Source organism: Equus asinus, chromosome 5, assembly GCF_041296235.1.
Source record: "Equus asinus isolate D_3611 breed Donkey chromosome 5, EquAss-T2T_v2, whole genome shotgun sequence".
Classification (NCBI taxonomy): domain Eukaryota; kingdom Metazoa; phylum Chordata; class Mammalia; order Perissodactyla; family Equidae; genus Equus; species Equus asinus.
This window is the reverse complement of record NC_091794.1, coordinates 75,294,053-75,314,683: the sequence shown is the minus strand read 5'-3', so window position 1 is coordinate 75,314,683 and position 20,631 is coordinate 75,294,053. Positions and strand designations below refer to the sequence as shown.

The following is a 20,631-nucleotide window of genomic DNA, read 5'->3' as shown; positions in this document are numbered from 1 at the left end:
TCACACAACTGTGAGAAACACTGTTTTAAGCCACTAAATTAGTGTGCTAGTGCACTGTTTACACAGCAAAAGCTACCTGATATAACAGATTAACAAATATATTAATAAAGCTATGAATATTTAGCTATTTAATAATAAATTATTTGCAGTAGGTTAAAAGAATAAGTAGAAAACTAGTTTTATTCCAGAAAAATCACAATAATATGCTTAATTTTTTCAGTCCATTCAACTGGTGGTAAAACATCTAATTTGAAAATAATGTGCCAAAAGGGATAAAGATCATGGTAAGTACTTGTACACCTAAATGATCTTATAAAGTTTATTTTACTCACTCTTCTCTTAAAAACCAAAAGAGTTTGTCTTATTCTTATATTTGAACTTGAAAATGTTGTTTTATAGACATTAAAGTTTTAATTGTAACTAATAACCCCTTTTAAAAAAGATTTATCATGTTCTCAAATAAGACCAATTAACAGCCAGAATTTTAATCTAAAAGTGTATATTCTGTTGTGCCTACCAGATGATGCTTTCTATCTTATATTGCAAATACCGGCTTCTGATCTCCCCCAATTATCTTAATTTAAAAAAAATAACCTTAGTAACAGTCACAAAATTCATTAATTATATGTTATGTGCCAGGCACATATTCTCCAATTTAATCTTTAAAGCAGTCTTATGAGGAACTTGAACACAAATCTGTCTGATTCTAAAGCATATTTTCTCAAACACCATCCGACACCACAGCCCATTCTCTTACATCTCTGTTTAAGAAAGAACGAAAAACATTGAAATAGCAATTTGAAATAAACAAGACAGTCTTCCCAAAAGTTTATAGAAAAAAACATTAGTTCATAAGTCCAATGAAACTACGAATGGGGGTGACAGTTTCACATTTAGAAGGTCCTCTTCCACTAAGTTGTACGCTTTGAATGTGTGTGCTTTCTGTGTGTATGCTATACTCCAGACAAAAAAGACTTTTCTATCCACCCACTAGAAAAGCATACCCCAATGCAGCGAGAAAAATTTTGTCTGAGCCCAATTAAAACATTTCTAACAATTTACCAATGGGTACAGTACACATCTCAAGAACAAGTCAGTAACAGCTCTGCATTCAGCAAGCATAGGGTGCTAGATCTCTGCCAGCTGTTTCAGCTTGCATTTAAAACATAAATAACTACAGCCAAACTCTGACCTACTAAGTATCTTGCTAAACCAAATAAAAAGGATCTCCTTGATAATTTTATAACTATATTTTACCTTTCTTAGCTTAAGTCACAGTTATCATCCTCAACAAATTTACTCTAAAACTGATAAAAGTAAATGAACATTCCACTCTTTCCATCAAAGGTACAGTCCTGCCCTGTTGGGCCCACTGGGCTTTAATATTACTGGCTCTTCATCTCAGGCTGGTCATTGTTACCTGGTCATAATGCAACCACATGTGAGTGTTGCCTAGACATTATTAGACAACCTGTGGACAAGGGAGGAAGGCCATCTCAGTGACTCAGTAAGAAGCTAGACCAGAAGGAAATATCAGACCTAGATATCTCAGTTTACTAAATGAAGTTTTTACAAATACAGAAGGTACTTAGACGGCAGTATCCAAGCTTCCCTTGACTGATAGCACCAGTACAGCCACCAAAGTGAGCAACAGTCCCTTAAAGAACTAGAGACACTCAAGAAACTATACTCACTAAACACCAATACCCCAGCCAGAGAACCTGTGGTCACAGTTGCTAAAAAACCACCCTTTGAACTTTTGATGGTAACCTGTAACTGCTGTAAGGAAGCCCCCATTCTTGTTCTCTGTGGGGCTTCCTGATCCTAACGTTCTTCTGACAGCCTGATTCCCCTGCAGTGAAAAAAAAAGCCCATGATGTTAAACAAACAAGCAAACAAACAAACATCGTGGCACCTTCTAGCATGTGTATCAAACTTTTCCCTCTTACAGTTAAGATGTAACCAAACTGCTAGATACCTATGATAATTGTTTTACTTTAAAAATTGACCAGAAAAAAATGAAAAGAGCTGCAGAAAAAATAAAAGAATAATGGTTGCCAAACGCCCATAAAGATGAATAAACCAGGAAACACTTTAAATAAATGATTTCACCTGAGTGCGGCACTTCCTTGAACTTATCAGACATTCAGTAATCACTGAGGTTGTAGAAAACTCCAGCTTTGGAGCAATTCCCTGAGGGGGAGAAAGAGGACATTATTAGACGTTTCAATTTAAAGAAAGATAATTGTTAGTGATGAAAATACAACCTAACGTAAAACCACTCGTCAAGGTCCAGCTGCTTCACTTGCTAGTTTGAACTTTTTATTAACGACAAAGACAACACAGTCATGCTGAATGCCAGCAAGAAACTTTCCTTGCTGCTGCTGATTCATTTGCGAGTGATCATACTACTTTTACGGAAAAATCAATATACTTTTTTCATTTTCAAGCATTTCCCTGTCAAATTATTCTAACATTTTAAAACTATTATATAATATTAAAGTCATAAGTATATGAAAATATTTAATGGATTTCAGCTCTTTTTACTTTTACAAATTAAGACATATTTAACTACATAATCAAGAAATTCTTTGGACAATCTCCTCACGTTAAGAAAAAAAAATCACAGCTGCTAGGTACGCAGTTCTCAAAAAGAGAAGAGAGAGAAGTCTCTACCAATTCCTCCAACATCTTTTTCCAAAATGTAGCTTATATTCAGATCTATGAACAAACCTGGCTTCTATTTCTCACAACATTCCAATCATCAGCTGGAACATTGTTTTTAAATAAATGGAGACAGGGCCAGCCCTGGTGGCCTAGTGCTTAAGTTCAGCACGTTCCACTTTGGCAGCCCAGGTTCAGTTCCCAGGCATGGACCTAAGCCACTCTGTTAGTGGCCATGTCGTGCTGGCAGCCCACATACTAACAAACAGAGGAAGATTGACATGGATATTAGCTCAGGGTGAATCTTCCTCAGCAAAAGAAAAGAAAAGAAAAAAAAGTAGAGACAAAGGACAAAATTCAAAGGAACAGTCACAAAGCACATGAGAAAATATTTGGAAGCACATAAATTATGCATTCACCAAAACATTAAAAGATATTGTCTGCGTCCACTGCAGCTTCACTCTAACATAGTAGAAGTCAGACATCTGTCCTCTACAAATCCAGCCTTTGATCTACTTCAGAGTTTAGAGTTTCAAACATCATGTGTTACAGATAGGGTAAATCTGAGTTGCCTAACAATTAACTGAACAATTGTTTTTCAGCAAACATATCTTTTGTCAATGATGTCCACTATGCCTAGTTGTTAGTTAGCTGCTGCTGCACAGCATATTACTTAGCAGTTTCAGACATAAGTAAACACTTATTATCTCACGTAGTTTCTGTGAGTCAGGAATCTGGCAGAGGCCAAACCAGCTGGTTTTGGCTCGAAATCTCTCACAAGATTACAGTCAAGATGTTGTTTGGGCTTCAGCCATCTGAAGGCTTGACTGGGGCTGGAGGATCTGCTTCCTGCCCGGGCTCATTTGCACAGCTGTTGGCTGGAGACCAAAGTTCTTTTCTAGCTTTTAGCAAGAGGACTCCGCTTCTCATCATACAAACCTCTCCACAGGACTCCTTGAGTGTCCTCATGACATGGCAGCTATTTCTCCCAAACCAAGTGATCCCAAATAAAGCAAGGAGGAAGCCACAATCACTTAACGACTCAGCGTCAGAGTCCAACACCATCACTTATCTCACATTCTACTCATTCGAGTCCCTAAAAACAGCCCGCACTCAAGGACAAAGGAGTCGGGCTACCTTTTCAGCAGAGGAATATTAAAAATTTTGTGGGCATATTTTAAAACCACCACAGCCCACCCACTGAACAAAAGTTATTTACACTTTTCCCATGTGTAAACTAAACATTATGCTCCACAAAAAAACAAAAGAAAAAAGTGTCGTCCTTTTACAACTTCAGCTTGAAATCCAGGACGTTGGCATCTAAGTCAAATCCTTACTCAGTCTCGTCAGCTGCGGTTCTTTAAGTGCAGTTTCTAGAATACTCACAATTAGAAGACCCATGAACTAAAGAGACAGGTCATGTACCCTACACATACCCAAAGTACACACGTGCACAGGATAATCACTATAGACAGTTCTGTTAGAAAAGGGAGAAAACAAGAGGCAAACAGGAATCACTGGTCCACAGCAATTCCAAAATCCACCCAGGAAAATGTTAGAAGTTCCTCAATTAGTTTAGTCCTATTCCTGCTCAGAAATAACTATCCATTGTTCTTGGCTCACTCTCTGCTCCCACTTCCATCCTGTGAATTATCGTTCCTTTGCAACGAGCGGTAGACTATGTTTGGAGGTGCACAGGGTTCTGAGCTTGGGTCCTGTCAACAGAATTTTGGGGATCCAAAGGCCTTTTCATTTTGTAAGGTCTGTCTCCATTTCAGACCAAGCTGGTGATGTTTCTGCCAATATAATGCTCTTAAAAAACATTTTTGGGGGCCAGCCCAATGGTGTAGCAGTGAAGTTTGTGTGCTCTACGTCGGTGGCCTGGGGTTCGAGGGTCCAGATCCCAGGTGCAGTCTACACACCACTTACCAAGCCATGCTGTGGTGGCGTCCCACATACAAAGTGGAGGAAGATGGGCATGGATGGGCACAGATAGCTCAGGAATAGTCTTCCTCAGCAAAAAGAGGAGGATTGGCAGCAGATGTTAGCTCAGCATTAACCTTTCTCAAAAAAAAAAAGCATTTTTGGTCCTAATGTGAACTCCTTATTGCAATTGATTCCATTAGACAAAAGCCACACCTTTCTCAATATTGGGCTTCTGCTGAGATTGGTGAGGGAGAATGCCCTCAAGCATCTTTGGGCGGGGAAAAAAAAACAACAAACTATGTTTGATTAAATTATTTCCTGAGGTAACATCTTGGATCTTTCTCAGATTTTAATGAAGGATTTTACAGTCACACCCTTGATTTCACCATCAGACCACAATTTCCTGAAAGTGTCTGGAATGATTTCTTCTCAGATGTAATTTCTTAATTTTAGCTTTATTTGCTATTGGGAAAGGCTAGGAATCTTTGGAAACACTAAGTTCCAACTCCTTTTGTTTAACAGCCTTTCCTTTTGCTTCTCTCTCTTCTCTCATATTTTGCTGTAAGCAGCAAGAAGGAACCAGGCAGCCCCTCTAACACTCTGTCTGAAAGGCTCTGCAGACAGATTCCCCGTTTCCTTAGGTGTTCTCTACATCCCACATTACTGAAGGTCGCTGCGTTGCTAAACCTTCTTCACTACATAACAAAGATGCCTCTTCCCTCTAGCTTCCAATAGCATTTACCTCCCTTTCCTGCAAACACTCATCTGACAGTTTCTCCAAGGCTCCTCAAGTTTTCACACACACTCTAGCAATGCTGCTCCAGCTTCTGCCCTCTCCGCAGAGCTGCCTGAGTGTCCTCACACGGAGCAGTTGGCTTACCCCAGAATGACGGAGACACGAGTGAGAGCAAGGAGGAAGCCACCACGCATTTAATGACCTGGTCTCAAAAGTCTAATACTGTCACTTCACCACATTATATCTGTTAGGGTCACTAAGTTTAGTCCATGGAATTAGCTCTGCCTTTGGAAGAGAGAAGTATCAAGTCCGTTGTGGACAGAGTTTATAACTACCATATAGCCTGATGGCAAATTATCACTTTACCCCTCCCCATATTATTGCTGGTCACAGAGAAAATACTCAGTGTTTTATCCATTATTTTTACTAAGCTTTCAAAACCCATATGTATCAGTTGGAGTTCTCCACGGAAATACAACTAATACGATACATAGAGAGAGAGAGATTTAGTTAAAGGAATTGGTTCACACAATAATAAGAGTACCAAGTCCAAAATCCACAGGGCAGGCTGGAAGGCTAGAAATTCAGGCAGAAGCTGATACTGCAGTCTTGAGTGTGAAATTTGTAAGCAAGCCAGCAGCCTGGAAACTCAAGCAAGATTTCTCAACTGTCAGTTCCTCTATGAATTTAAGTACCCACTCCATGCAAAGTACTGTGCTAAGAGTTAAATTCAAAGATGAGAAAGTCACAGATTCCGTTCTTATGGAGTTCACTGTCTAAAGGAGATATTATCATCATCACCACCACCACAATCATGATCTCCACAGCCATCGTCATATCACTAACATCTACTGGGTGTTCCCCACATGCCAGGTACTGCTATAACCATTTACAAGTTTTCATTAATCCCCAACAGCCCTATGACATCTCCATGTTATAGCACTTTGTTCCAATTTACTCAGGTAGTCTGTGGTAGTGCCAGGATTTAATCCCAGATGTGATTTAAATCCTTGCCACAGTGATGAGGACAACCTGAGACTCAGACAAATGTCTACGCAGAATCACAAGAATTCTGAGGAAGACAAACCACTGACTGGAGTGTTTTGTCCATTCACGTTTAAATATAATAATTGATACGATTGGATTTATATCTGCCACTTTGCTGTTCAGTTTATATATGTGCCATGTCTTTTATTCTTCTGTTCTTTCTAGGGATCTCACCTGTGCATGCATAGCTTAGTGGTCTCCAATGGACATGTAAGTGTTCCATTACACTCTGTGGATTATCTGTGTTTGGGCTGGGGAATGCACTCAAAGAGACAGCCAGGTCTCTAGTATCTCTTGGCTTTCACTTTTTGCTGGGCTCTCACTGTCTCCCCTGCACATTCACAGTTTCACAGTCAGCCAGGAAGGGGTAGGGAGATCATCTCAGCCCTTTCATTGCTCCCTTACTTCCAAGATCTCCCTGTCAACCTTCTGGCAGTTATGCTGCACACTCTAATTGGAACTGCAATCTGCCTAGCCAAGCTGTGGGGTTTCCTCACCCACTCCCATCTGAACCCGCCACGTTTAGCTGGCAAAGCCACACTATTTGTCCCTGTGATTCTGACATCAATTCCAACATGTGGGTTTTCCAACACCACGAGCAATTTTCCGCGACAGGAGCTAGGTGTCCTACAATTTAACTCAGTTCTAACACTATGTACCTGGTGATAGCATCAGATCCCACAGGTTAAGGGCTCAGTTTCACAAGATTGTCCCCTCTCCACTTCAGATACCAACTACAAGTCCAGGTTGTCACCTGTACTTCTGACCAATCAGCTATGAATCTGAGGTTCTCACAACCACCAACTTGGGTTCAATTAATTGACTAGAGTGGCTCATAGAATTCAGGAAAACAGTTTATTCACTGTTTACCAGTTTATTATAAAAGAATATGATAAAGGATACAGATGGAAGAAATTTATAGGACAAAGTACGTCGGAAGGGGCACGAAGCTCCCATGCCCTCTCTGGGCATGCCACTGTCCCAGCACCCACCTCTATGAGTTCACCAATCTGGAAACTCTCTGAACCCAGTCCTTCTGGGCTTTTATGGAGGCTTCCTTACATAGGCATGGTTGATTAATCATTGGCCACTGGTGACTGAACTCAGTCTCCAGCCCCTCTAGCCTTCCCAGAGGTCAGGGTGAGGCTGAAACTTTCCAACTCCCTAATCACAAGGCTGGTTACCCTGGCAACCAGCCCCCACCCTTAGGTTACCTGGGGACTTTCTAAAAGTCTCGTTAATATAACAAAAGACATCTTTATTGCCCCCATCACTTAGGAAATTCCAAGGGTTTTAGGAGCTCTGCGCCAGAACGGGGATGAAGACCAAATATATATTTCTTATTATAAATCACAATATCACAGTCCCACTGCCCAAAATTGATTCTGACTCCTCTGGGAGCAAAGCTGCTTTTTCTGCCCAGCCCCAGGCTTGGTGAAGACACAATTCTCACTGGCCACACAGAGTAAGGGAGCTGTTCCAGGCAAGAAAGCCACATACTCCTGCCATTTTTACCCAAAACTTTAGCAGTTATTCAAGCATAAATACTCTTAATTTGCCTTGTCTTTTTTTTTTTTTAATAGGGTTATTCTCTAAGTTGTTTTTTGTTTGTTTTAAGGTATACTTTTCAGTGAGGAAGACTGGCCCTGAGCTAACATCTGTTGCCAATCTTCCTCTTTTTTTTTTTTTCTCCCCAAAGTCCCAACACATAGTTGTACATCCTAGTTGTAAGTCATTCTAGCTCTTCTATGTGGGGTGCCACCACAGCACAGCTTAATGAGCAGTGAGTAGGTCCATGCCCAGGATCTGAGCCAGCAAAGCCTAGGCTGTCAAAGCGAGTGAGCAAACTTAACCACTGGGCCACGGGGCTGGCCCCGTTTGTCTTGTCTTGATTGTCTTAATTGCCAGTCAGTTTCCAGTGTCCTGAAACTGTCGTTTGTGACACTCTTACTCAGTTTTATCCTTGTTTTGTGCACTGAGAGGAAATACCAATCTCTTCATACCATCATTACCGGAAGTACCACCTTTATACACATATATTTTGCCTTAGTAATCCAACATCTGAATATATATAAAAGTAACTCAAATTAAATGAAGAAAGATACCTGTTAATAGTCCATACTCTAATGTTTAAATTGCCAATTTGGTATAATACAGCATTTTAAATTACTTTTTAAAAGACTATAATTTTTAAATCAGGTATTTTTTTCAGGGCAGGTTTCTAGACAGTTGCTGATAGAATAGAAGGTGTCTGACAGACACTGAAAATATCCCAAAGGAGGGACACATTCACAGATTGGCTAGTTAGTCAGCTTTTAGACTTTCAGCGAGCTGAAGCTGCTCTCTCCTAGGGCAGAGCGCATCATAAACCTAGACCTACAGGAGAAATTACTTAAGTCACCATATTGACTCATAGATCTCCCCAGTTTCCTTACTCAGACTACTCTAATATTTTATAAAGTTAGTAAAACAAAAGTTTGTCCAAATTATTTCCACCTAGACAATTTTTGCTTTTTTCTTCTTTGCAACAGCAGAGGCTTCTCTTAGTTTCTCTAAGTGGAAAACATTTTCAGGGATAAAAATATTTTGAAATCATCCAAGGAAAGTTGAAGGAATTTGGAGGAAGATAGGAGAGCTGGCCGTCACAAGGCAGCTTTCACTTTTAGATGTATGAATATATATTTCCATCACAGGAACATATAATAATTAATCTATCCAAACTCCTACTAATGGACATTTCAATTATTTGCATTTTTCACTATTATGAACAACACTACAAATGAACATTCCTAAGAGGGCTCTTAGTATACAGAGAGAACACAGCTCCAAGATACACACTTAGAAAGTAATAGGCGATGAGAATCTTTGCCTTTACTAGATAATTCTGAACTGTGATGTTCCAATTTACATGGCATGTAACAGTTTCCATTTTTTCAAACTTTTGATATTGTCAGATTTATTAAATTTATGGAATCATCTGGTTGTTTTAATTTGGATTTCGTTACATGCTAATGAGACTGAGCACCTCTTCAAATGTTTATTGATCATTCTTTTGAGAGAAAAATAAAGGGATGAGAAGAGAGAAACAGATAGGCATAGTGAGGAGGGGGAAAGGTGGGAGAAGAAGAGAAGAGAAATCTGAAGTATACAAGGCCAAATAACATTTGTTAATTTTGGATGAAAGATGCATGTGTTTTGTTAAATTATTTTCATTTAGATTTGAGTATGTATAAGATAACATCATAACTTCATAAAACAATTATACTTTGAACCAAATTAAACTTTGAATTAGTTCACATTTCAAATCTGAGGGCTATGTGGTGGTTTTTGACAATAATCCCATATCACAAATTGATTCAGAAAACAGTAAAAAGCACTTACTCGAAGGCCAGAAATCCTCCTCATGGTAACCTGGCGGTTTGAATCATGGTGTCCAGAAATTTGGTTTGGACCCGGGAACATGAAATCTCGTGTATTTTCTTCATATGTAGACAGTGTTTCACCCACTACAAGAAAGATATGTTATGATTCAAATTATAACAAAATATTCTATTTAGAAACAAAACCATCAACTACAATATATATAATGCCTGATGCCTTACTGAAATAAGTGCTTCAGGATCATGTTTTTTTCCTACGAAAGGAAAACTAAAATAAGGTTATGTTAAATGGATTAACACATTTCCTTATTCAGAAATGCAGTACAGATTACTAATTCTCCCTCTCCCTTTTGTAGATTTAGTACCTATGAGTTCCTAGGGCAAAAAAAATGTCCTTGTAAACATATCAAGTTGGTATGACATTTACACATCTAAAACTTAATTACCATCTCCACAAACTTTTCCTATCTTCCATTCTTGTCTACCTGCCATTATAAGATATTAGGTTACATGTTGAAAAATACGTAGGCATTTTCTAGAATTTGTGGCTACCTGAATTAGGTATGTATGTTAATATTCAAAATTTTTCAGATTATTAGTTTTGAATAAAACATAGCTCTCCATTTTTCACATAAAATAATTATCTGATTGAGATAGATTTCTTCTATAATCATAGAAATCAGTAACAGAAATAAAACTATCCTCTATATTTTAACTCGCTCTATCTCAGAGATGTGATAGGTTTACTAAATAGGTAAAGTTTTATTCCCCTCCTCTCCCAATAACAGTCAACACATAAAAACAAAGATAATTAACTACTTTATCAACAGAGGCATACAGAGTGAGATAAATCACAAAAACTTAAAAGTCAATTTTTATGAATGTCATAAAATATGCTAGATAATATCATGTTATTTTCCAATTTCAATTATTACTATTTATTTAACTTTAGAACAATGTGTTCAAATGCTATTTATGTCAATCTTTCTGAATATATAATTTTGATCTATTGATATTTTACACATAGTGGACCAACACTAGAAACTCAATGTTGTTCTTAATTTGGAAAGAAGGGGAAAAAGTGATAGTTTTAAAAAGAATTTCACTGAAATGGGTTCACACACCAATTACCTTATCAAAATATAATACAGTACCTGGTGGAACTAGTTGGATCAACTCAAACAAGGCTGTATCATCTGAAAGTTTAAAAAAGATTTCCTTAAATAAATAAAATTAATAAACAAAAATTTTTTAGTTTAGCACAGAAGTATCTAAAAGCCAAACAATTACTAGGTAGACTACATATGCTTATATCTTAGCACATTTACTGTGTATATACATATTTTTAGGTTGATACGTCTCTTACAGTTTTACTAATCTATAGTAGGGATTAACTCTTCAATCTCTTTGGGTGTTTTTTCTTAATTTTTTTTAAGACTTTATTTTTTAGAGCAGTTTTAGGTTTACAACAAAACTGACAGGGAGGTACAGAGATTTCCCCGCCTCCACATAGGCATAGCCTCCTCAATTATCAATATCACTCACAGGAATGGTACTTTTTTACCAAGGATGAACCTACACTGACATATCGTGATCACCCGAAGTCACATAGAGTTTACCCTAGGGTTCATTCTTGGTGATGCACATTCTGTGGGTTTGGACAAATGTATAATGACACGCATCCATCACTATAACATCATACATAGTATTTTCACTGCCCTGGAAAGTGTCTGTGCTCTGCCTCTTCATCTCTCTCCTCCCCTTCACCTCCCCCTCCGCTCCTATAACCACTCATCTTTCTATTATCTCCATAGTTTTGCCTTTTCCAGAAGGTCATATTTGGAACCATATGTTATGTAGCCTTTTGAGATTGGCTTCTTTCACTTAGTAATATGGACTTAAGATTGGTGAAATGATCACCACAATAACATCCATTACCATACACAATTACAAAATTTTTTTTTCTGGTGATGAAAACTTTTAAGATTTACTCTCTTAGCAACTTTAAAATCTACAATACAATACTATTAACTATAGTCACCATGCTGAACATTACATCCCCATGACTTATTTGTTTTATAGCTGGAAGTTTGTACTTTTTAACCCCTTCCACTTATTTCACCCACTCCAACCCCCTCTGCCTCTGGCAACCATCAGTCTGTTCTCTGCATCCATGAGCTTGGTTTTGTGTTTGTTTGTTTGTTTGTTTATGATTTCACATATACAGAAGATCAAACAGTATTTGTCTGACTTATTTCACTTAGCATAATGCCCTCAAGGTCCATCCATGTGATTGCAAATGACAAAATTTCCTTCTTTTTATGGCTGAATAATATTCCATTGTATATATATACTATACTTTCTTTATTCATTCATCCATCAATGGCTTAGGCTGCTTCCATATCTTGGCTATTGTAAAGAATGCTGCAATGAACATGGGCGTGCATATATCTTTTCAAGTTAGTGTTTTCATTTTCTTCAGATAAATGCCCAGAAGTGGAATTGCTGGATCATATGGTAGTTCTATTTTTAATTTTTTGAGAAGCCTCCATACTGTTTTCCATACTATCTGAACCAATTTATATTCCCACCAACAGTGCACAAGGGTTCCCTTTACTCCACATCTTCACCAACACTTGTTATTTCTTCTTTTTGATAACAGTCATTCTAACAGGTGTGAGGTGATATCTCATTAAGGTTTTGATTTGCATTTCCCTGATGATTAGTGATGTTGAGCACCTTTTCATGTTACCTGTTGGCCATATGTATGTCTTCTTTGGAAAGAAGTCTATTCATATCTCCTGTCCATTTTTTAAGTGGATTGTTTGTTTTATTGCTATTGAATTGTATGAGTTATTTATATATTTTGGACATTAACCCCTTATCAGATATATGGTTTACAAATATTTTCTCCCATTCTGTAGTTTGTTTTGGTTGATGATTTCCTTTGCTTTGAGGAATGGATATTTATTAAGAATCTCCTATATGTCAGCCTTGATGTGATATCTGACATAATGAAACAAATAATGTAAAATAAGATATAGAAACTTTTGAAGGCTATAACCAACACAAAGAGAACACAACTGTCTTGTCTGCTTTGTTTGTGAGGAAGATTGGCCCTAAGCTAACATCTGTTGCCTATCCTCCTCTTTTTGCTTGAGGAAGCTTGTCACTGAGCCAACATCCTCATGCCAATCTTCCTCTCTATTTTATGTGGGATGCCACCATAGCATGGCTTGACAACAGGTGCTAGATCCACACCTGGGATTCAAATCTGCAAACCCTGGGCCGCTGAAGAAGAGTGCACAAACTTAACCACCATCCCACCAGGCTGACCCCAGAACACACCTTTTTTAAGCAGCCAGGTTATATTTATATTTGATCCCTATCATAGATACTCAGGGGAAAAAAATCAATAAATTCCAAGAAGCAGTAGTATTATAGGCCACACACTGTGATTACAATGTAAATTAATAATGTATTTTTTAAATATTCAGACAAATCACAAATAAATATTTGAAATAGACCAAAAAGACATTAGACTCAATATGAAGGTTCAGTAAAATGACTGGATACATGATCAATATATTTTATTTGTCACTTTATTGTATATCAACCGCAAAAAAAAAAAAAGAAAAGAAAATTGAAGGACCTTATTCCCAAAAGCCACAAAGCATACAGTAGTTAGAAATACAAATAAGAAATATATGCCAAGTATACACCACCCCCAAAACCTTAGCAATAGATTAAAAGAAAACGTGTTTAAATAAATCTATATTCATCACACATCTGGAGGAGAAGAATGAATAATGTAAAAATGCCAATTCTCCCCAAATCTAATTACAATGAAAACTCAGAGACTTATCATAGACCTTGAAAAATGATTCTAAGTTCATCTAGAAAAACAAACATGTAGAAATATGATTGTGCATATATCAAATGAAAAGAATATAGATTACAGAGAGATGTAATAATTAACTATGCAATATCAGCCCAATAATAGATACTGAGAACAATAAAACAGACATAATCTGGGAAAGGAGAAGCATGGGAGAGTACAGAGAGACAGGATGAGAGTAGAAAATATTAATGGGGAACAGAGTTCTGCTTTGGATAATGGCAGTTTACACAAGCAGACCCATCACCCCACTAAGAGAACTAATAACATCTGGTCAAACTATTTTTTAAAATCTGCTTAAAGGCACAGAGAAGCTAATAAGGCAGTGAAGCATTACAGGGCCAAGATCTGGGAGAAGAAGGGAAAGCTAGGGAGATGAGCCAGACATTGGAGCTGCTTTCTCCCTAAGGGCATCTGCTAATTTCAGAAAAGGCAAATGAAAGACTGAAACTTAGCTGAGATTTTGACAGTCTCACAGACCTAGAAGCAAAATATGACTGCAGGGTCTATTAAGAAGCGGGGGGGGGGGGGCCTTCGTAAATTCTCCACGCTGTGGATAGGGCACCTAAAAGACAACATCGTAGCGATAAGGAGGAACCGGAAATAACCTGGTGTCAGGAGGAGGAGGAAGAGAAGCAGGAGTTGTCATCCTCACTGGAATGGAAACAGCAGGTACAGGTGACAGCAGGGGCAGTGTATGAAAACAGATTAAGAGACTTTACTACAACTTCTTTCTCCATAAACCTCTAAAAACAGCGGTAGCCTAGCTTACAGCCTCTGGGAGAAAGATATGAATGATTTTTCCACTGAACATGACCCGCTGAAGCAAAGAGACATAAAAAGATAGTGACATAATAAGTTTTCCAATAAAATGCCTCAGAGAAATCACCCTACGATTGACAATCTCCATCCAGGAGCAACCCCCAACAAACTTAGTAATCAGTAGTGCCAGGCACCTGTGCCACATAACTTCCAAAAGCATTTTAGTTTCTACCATTAAATATGAACAGATGGCCAACAATTAGACGATATCCTTTAATATGAAGGACAGAAGCAAAAACACGAAACAGAAAACAAAAGCAGAGGCAGCAGAGTTTTCAAGTCTCCCCAAATTCTCCCATAAAAACAGACACAGCAATTACAAAGCAAACTCAAAACCTACAGTGGACAACATCCATGACAAATTAAAGTGACAAGATATCCCCACAAACCCCCAAAATAAAGCAGATGGTGACAAACCACTAACAGCCACAAAAACCTGCAAGGTATCAGCATCTAATGCAGGAGGAAGCAGAAGGAAGTAAGGAGGTATCTAAAAGAACTGGGAAGAGAACCCCAAAAGAGCCAACAGGTGCTCGCTGGGAAGCACAGTGAGGCAATTTGAAAAAAGTAGCTGCGAATGGGAGGGAGCTTGCCCATTCCAGTAACAGGGGAGTTCAAAAGATCTACAGTAAGGTTCGAGAAATGTAGAGTGATCTCTACCACAGACACTGACCCCCCCGGGTTCCCAATCAGGATAGAGCCAAAGAAACTTCAGTAGGAGAAACTACTGTACACAATAGAATACAAATTAAACAGGATTAAAAAAATAGAAGGAAAAGAAAACCCAGGGGAAAAAAAGGACTAACAAAAGTTGAACAGAACAGAGGCAGAAAAATGCCAGAAAGCAAGCCATCATACTTCGAACACTACATAAAGGAGGACAGCGAAGCTAAAGTTATCCTGAATCACATTTCCTTCTGAAAGTTCAGGAAAAAACTAAATTCAATTACGAATGAGCAAAGAAAAGCATCAAGGCCAAATATATCAAGTTCTTATTTAAAAAATTAATAATGAGCAAAAGAAAAAAATTCGTACAATAAAAACAGCCAAAAAGATATATTCACAAAATAAATCAAAACTAAAGTTTACTATTAGAAAATGAAGAAAGTAATACAAGATACTGAAGAACTACATAAATCAAAATTAGAAAAACACGGAAGTGAGATGGTATAACTCAGGAAAGAAGCAGAAATAGAAGAGGAAGTCATTTTAGAAATGAAGACTAAAATAAAATAAACAGAAAAGCAAATAAACATAACAGATAATACCTTAAAAGAAATAGAACGAAAAATGGATTTTTTAATCAATAAGAAATGAAAAAAGATTTTAAAATATGGGAGAAAATAACAAATATTAAACAGGCGAAAAGACCCTGCTTACCACGATAGTAGTCCCTGTTGAAGAAAACTAGGGCAAAGGAAGAAAATAAATACTAAATGGAAACTCCGCCAAAAGGAAAAAAGATTAGAAACTACAAATGAAAGAGAACACATTGTACCTACAAATACCAAGCTATAAAAAACAACTTCAGGACATATTCTAGTAAAATTACCAAATTTTAAAGATAAATAAAAAATATCTTAGGCATCTAGGCAGAAAAAACAAACAAAAATGACTTACAAGTGAAAGAACATTAAACTTTGAGAAAATGATTAAAAATCTAAAATAAACTATAAAACTAAGCAAAGGAGAGAAAATAATTATTAATTCAAGTGAAAACAAAAAGTCTTGTAGGAAAAGTAACATAGTATGTATACGACACAGTTCAGCTATAAATACCTCTTACATAGTCATAACAATATAAACCACAATTGTGATAGAACTGTATTGGGGAGAGAAAGTCAGAAAATGGGCATATATATGTTTTAAGGGCAAGCAGAGAATGTACAAAAAGTATTTGAATCTTCATTTTCCACAGGGGAAAGAAGACATACTGTCTAAAATTGAAAAATGAAAATGTTTCAAGTGCAATATAAGCATGTTAAAGATATGGAAAAAAAAACAATTTAAGAGAAAGATAAAGCAGTCCCTAGGGGAGTGAGAAATGATGGAGGAGAGGGATGCCACAGGATGGCTGTCTTTGGAGTAAACTTTGTAGACTACATATAACTCTGATAAGAAGAAAAGAACATAATTCTATAACCAATTAAAAATAATGTAATTTTGACATAAACAAAAACCACATTTAAAAATGTAAGACATTGATATTTACATATATGCATAGATGTGTGTGTGTGTCTGTCTGTATGTATATATCTGGTCTGAGAGCAAGTATCACAGAATAATAAAATTAACTTCTACTGAAAAACACTATTTCCTAGTTTCTATGAACAATCTTCTATTCCTTTACATTTAAAAAATACATTTTGACAAAAATACTTCAGGAAGAAAGACCTTAAATTATTAAAGAAAAAGCTTTATAAAGAACAAATGCTGCTAGAAACCAAGTAGTGAGTTAATGTAAATTCCACCTGCTGGAACCTACGGTATTATTAGCCTCCTTTTACACCCGCCCTTTAGCGTATAACTAAATAATGACGATTTTCCTCCTTCCTCTGTAAAACTTCTCCTTTTCACATGTACTTTTACTGTGAGTTACAAAGCATAAGCACTACAGTACTCTAGAATCCTGGTGACATACAGCAAATCAAAAGCCACAGTGAGTACCCTAAGGGAGACTGCCAGAGTGCTGTCAACCCTCTGCACCAGCTAGAACAGCTGGTAATTTCCATATTTCCGTTCATAATTTCCTCTAAACGCCCGTTTACCTGCCCCAACGACAAAGTGAGCTGGTCAGAACGCCTTTGCCATTGTGGACGTAAAACACACCCCGAGTCCTGGGAGCTGTCCTGAGGATGGAGGCGGGGGACTCTCAGTCACAGAGTCTCAGACTTGGGAGGACGTACGCTCAGCCTTCAAAGCTCCTCCTAAGAGCTTTTTAAATACCTCAGACACCAGGGAGGCACTAAGTCCCAGAAGCTGGGAAGCAGGGGATCTAATGAAAACGCTACTTTTCCCTACAGGCAAGAGAAAGCAATAGGGACACCTAGTAATCTACCGCAACATAAAGTCACGTCTTCTCTTTCTCCAAATGTGGAAGGGAATGAAGCCAGAGCAGCTATTATACTATAAATTTTCAAATACAAAATAAACTTCCTAATCAAAGGATTATAACGCTAGAAGTAGGTATCTCTAAATAGGACAGTTCCAGCAATCATAAAAGTCATAACAAGAGGCAGCTATATGAGGTGTTCATGATATTTTAACCCCCTGGATGTCAAAAACCTAGTGTGTGCAGGTAGTGCCAGATGCACGAGAGACACAGCAGTGAACACACAGGGAAGTCTCTGCTTTTATGAAACACATTTTAATGAGAGAGAAAATAAAAAGTAAGCAATATATTAGTGCTAAGAAGAAAAACAGGAGTATCATTTTTTCCTATTTGCTCTGAGCAGGACCCTTTTTACACCTGTTGTCTTGGTGGAAATATTAAAAGCATACTCTTTTACTCTCAAAATATCCCATCGTAGAACTTTAGAACTCTAAGGAAAATGGGATAGAGATTGAGATATTGACCAAAAAGGTGTGCTATTTTAGATACATGGTGAGGAAAGTTCTCTTATTTTGATGATAAATCTGAGCAGTAAGTGGAAAAAAGTGAGGGAGCAAGCAATACGCGTATCTATAGAAGAACTTCTCAGTATATTTGTGGAAGTATACTGTGAGAAAGAGGGGAAGGAAGGAGGGGTACAGAGAGGGAGAGAGACTGCAGAAGAGAATCTGTCAACCTTCATGGAGAAAGGATGGAAATCTACAGTTTCAATAGAGAAATCTATGAAGTAGAAAACTTCATTCTCTTTCTTGCCTAAAAATCGCTCCCAGGGTATAGTTTAGCCATAACTAATTTTATTCTGGTCGATTCCAGGATTAAAACTGTTCCCCTAAAGAGAATGCCTTTTCTATGAATTTAAAATTGCCCTATTATAGCTTTAAATATCATTGGCATTCGATATCATTTCATATGTCATATATATATATTTCCCCAGAACCTTAGGTGATTCTGGGCCTCTAGAGTTTCCTTCAGAGGTGCAGATATGATATGAAATGGAACTGGTAAGTTCCCCACTAATAATAGTAATAATAATAACACACCATCAATAATAATAAACAAGGGACATTTTAAGTGTTTACTGTGTACCAAGGACTGTTCCAGGCACCTCATCTGAGGTTACTCAAGGATCTGACCATTCATCAGACCATCCACTTAAGGGGTCCTCAGATTTCCTTGAGCATTTGGACCATGCTCAATTTGCTATTTAGATAACATATTCTTGATGAATGAATTTTAGATTTTAGACAGACAAGCACGAAATCGTTTCGTATGTTACACAATGGGAAATGGTATATGTGACTTACAATGCCATAGTAGAATAGGTCAGTGAAAATTCTGGAAGAGTGTACATTGGTTCAGTGTTTCCTTACTTGAAATGCTTCTCTTTTTTTCCATTGACATAAAGCCGGCTTTACTTCTTTGGACTCAATTTTATATTCTATCTCAAGGAGCTGTTTCTACCATTTCCACCATCACCCTGTTTAAATTCAAAGTCTCGGTGCTATGGAGGCTCACCGCAGGGACATCTGTGAGCTGTCTCCACAGCCTGCCCCTCCCCTCCCCTCCCATTACAGATCTGCGAGGTTCAAAAGCTGACCCACACACTACCTGACCTAAAGGCAGAACATGTGTGAGCTGAGCCAAGAGCATATGACCTCGCCCACCCAACTGTGATTAGAATGAATCAAGACTTGATGAAAATTATGAAACACAGACCTCTTATTCTTAAAAACATGGTAGGAAGGTGTGAGGCCTGAAACTTCCACAATTTTGCTACTGTGAATTTTACTACCAGAAATGAGGTTAAGATCCAGGAAGATAAAACAACTATAAATGTACAAACAATTAAAATAGAGCCTCAAAATAAATATGTCAATCTGGGTCCAATTAGGAGAGAGAACCCACACAGGGAAAGTTTAATATAAAGAACTATAGACTATAATGGGAGTTAAAGTAATGCAGCATTGTCCAGGAAGATGTAAAGAGAACTTAAAAATACAGGCACAGCAGACAGAAGGAGCAGCTATTACTCCAGGGCTCAGACAGTGCACCTGAGGAAGAGCTCTCCGAAGCCCTCCTCCTCAGTGCTGAGATCCAGAGAGGGTACAGCCTTGGCTCACTGAAAGAGAGAAAAGTTGCTCTAGTGCCATGCCGGTAGAACTTACTGGAAACGTGCCTAGGGAATTTGTCAGAAATCATCCCTCTAGGGTGCCAGGAAAGCTATGCACAGGGAGGTGTTTCACCAGAGGCACTTTACCGCAAAAGCACCTGAAGGGGGATGGCTAAAGGAAGCTGCTATTGGCCACCACGTACTGCAGTACCTGGGCACCAGAGCAGCTGTAAGGGCGGCAGAAGTCTGGTGCTGGAAAAGGCAGGTGCAATGCAGGAGGCTGCCAAGCAAGCACAGCAGCAAAAGCACCTGGAAGCAAAACCCTTTCCCTCTGCCGTGTTACTCCAGGGCCCTCTCCTGCGCAGAGCTTCAGTGCCAGCCGGAAAGAAAAGAAATATTTAAAGAGCCCAGATCAATTACCACAGAGCAGACCAGAAGACTGAATTTGGAACTGAGGAGCAATAAATCAACAAACAGCACATTACATGAAGCAAAAACTGATATAAATGTAAGGAAAAACAGAAAATTCAATAATTATAGCTGGACATTCAAATGCCCTTCTTTCTGTAACTGATAAAACAAACAGACCTTCTCTCCCCGCCAGAAATAAAATCAGCAAGGAGTTAGAAGACTCGGACATTATCAACCAAGTTGACCTAAATGACTGAAATAGACTGATACAGAATAAGTCAACCAACAACAGCATAACACACATTCTTTCCAAGTGCACTTGGAATAGTCTCAAGGATAAGCCTTAGGATAGGCCATAAATAAGTCTCAATAAATTTAAAAGGATTGAAATCTTATAAAGTATATTCTCTCACCACAACAGAGTTAAATTAGGAACCAACATTAAGAAAAAAATATAAGAAGTCCCAAAATATTTGGAAACTAAAGAACATATATCAAAAGAACCCAAAGAGCAAGGAAGAAATC

At 37.9% G+C, this 20,631-nt stretch overlaps 1 protein-coding gene across 3 annotated transcripts in view; it reads right to left on the bottom strand.

The window, feature by feature from the left end:
* The window catches only part of SPATA6 (spermatogenesis associated 6), a 123,574-nt gene that overhangs the window by 77,423 nt on the left and 25,520 nt on the right, over positions 1-20,631 (bottom strand). For all 3 annotated transcript variants that reach the window (XM_014845249.3, XM_044770748.2, XM_070509981.1), the window contains 3 exons: positions 10,908-10,949; positions 9,755-9,879; positions 2,113-2,193 (listed from right to left, as the gene is read on the bottom strand). In XM_014845249.3, the coding sequence (XP_014700735.3) occupies positions 2,113-2,193; positions 9,755-9,879; positions 10,908-10,949 (248 nt within the window). The remainder of the gene's footprint in view (positions 1-2,112; positions 2,194-9,754; positions 9,880-10,907; positions 10,950-20,631) is intronic.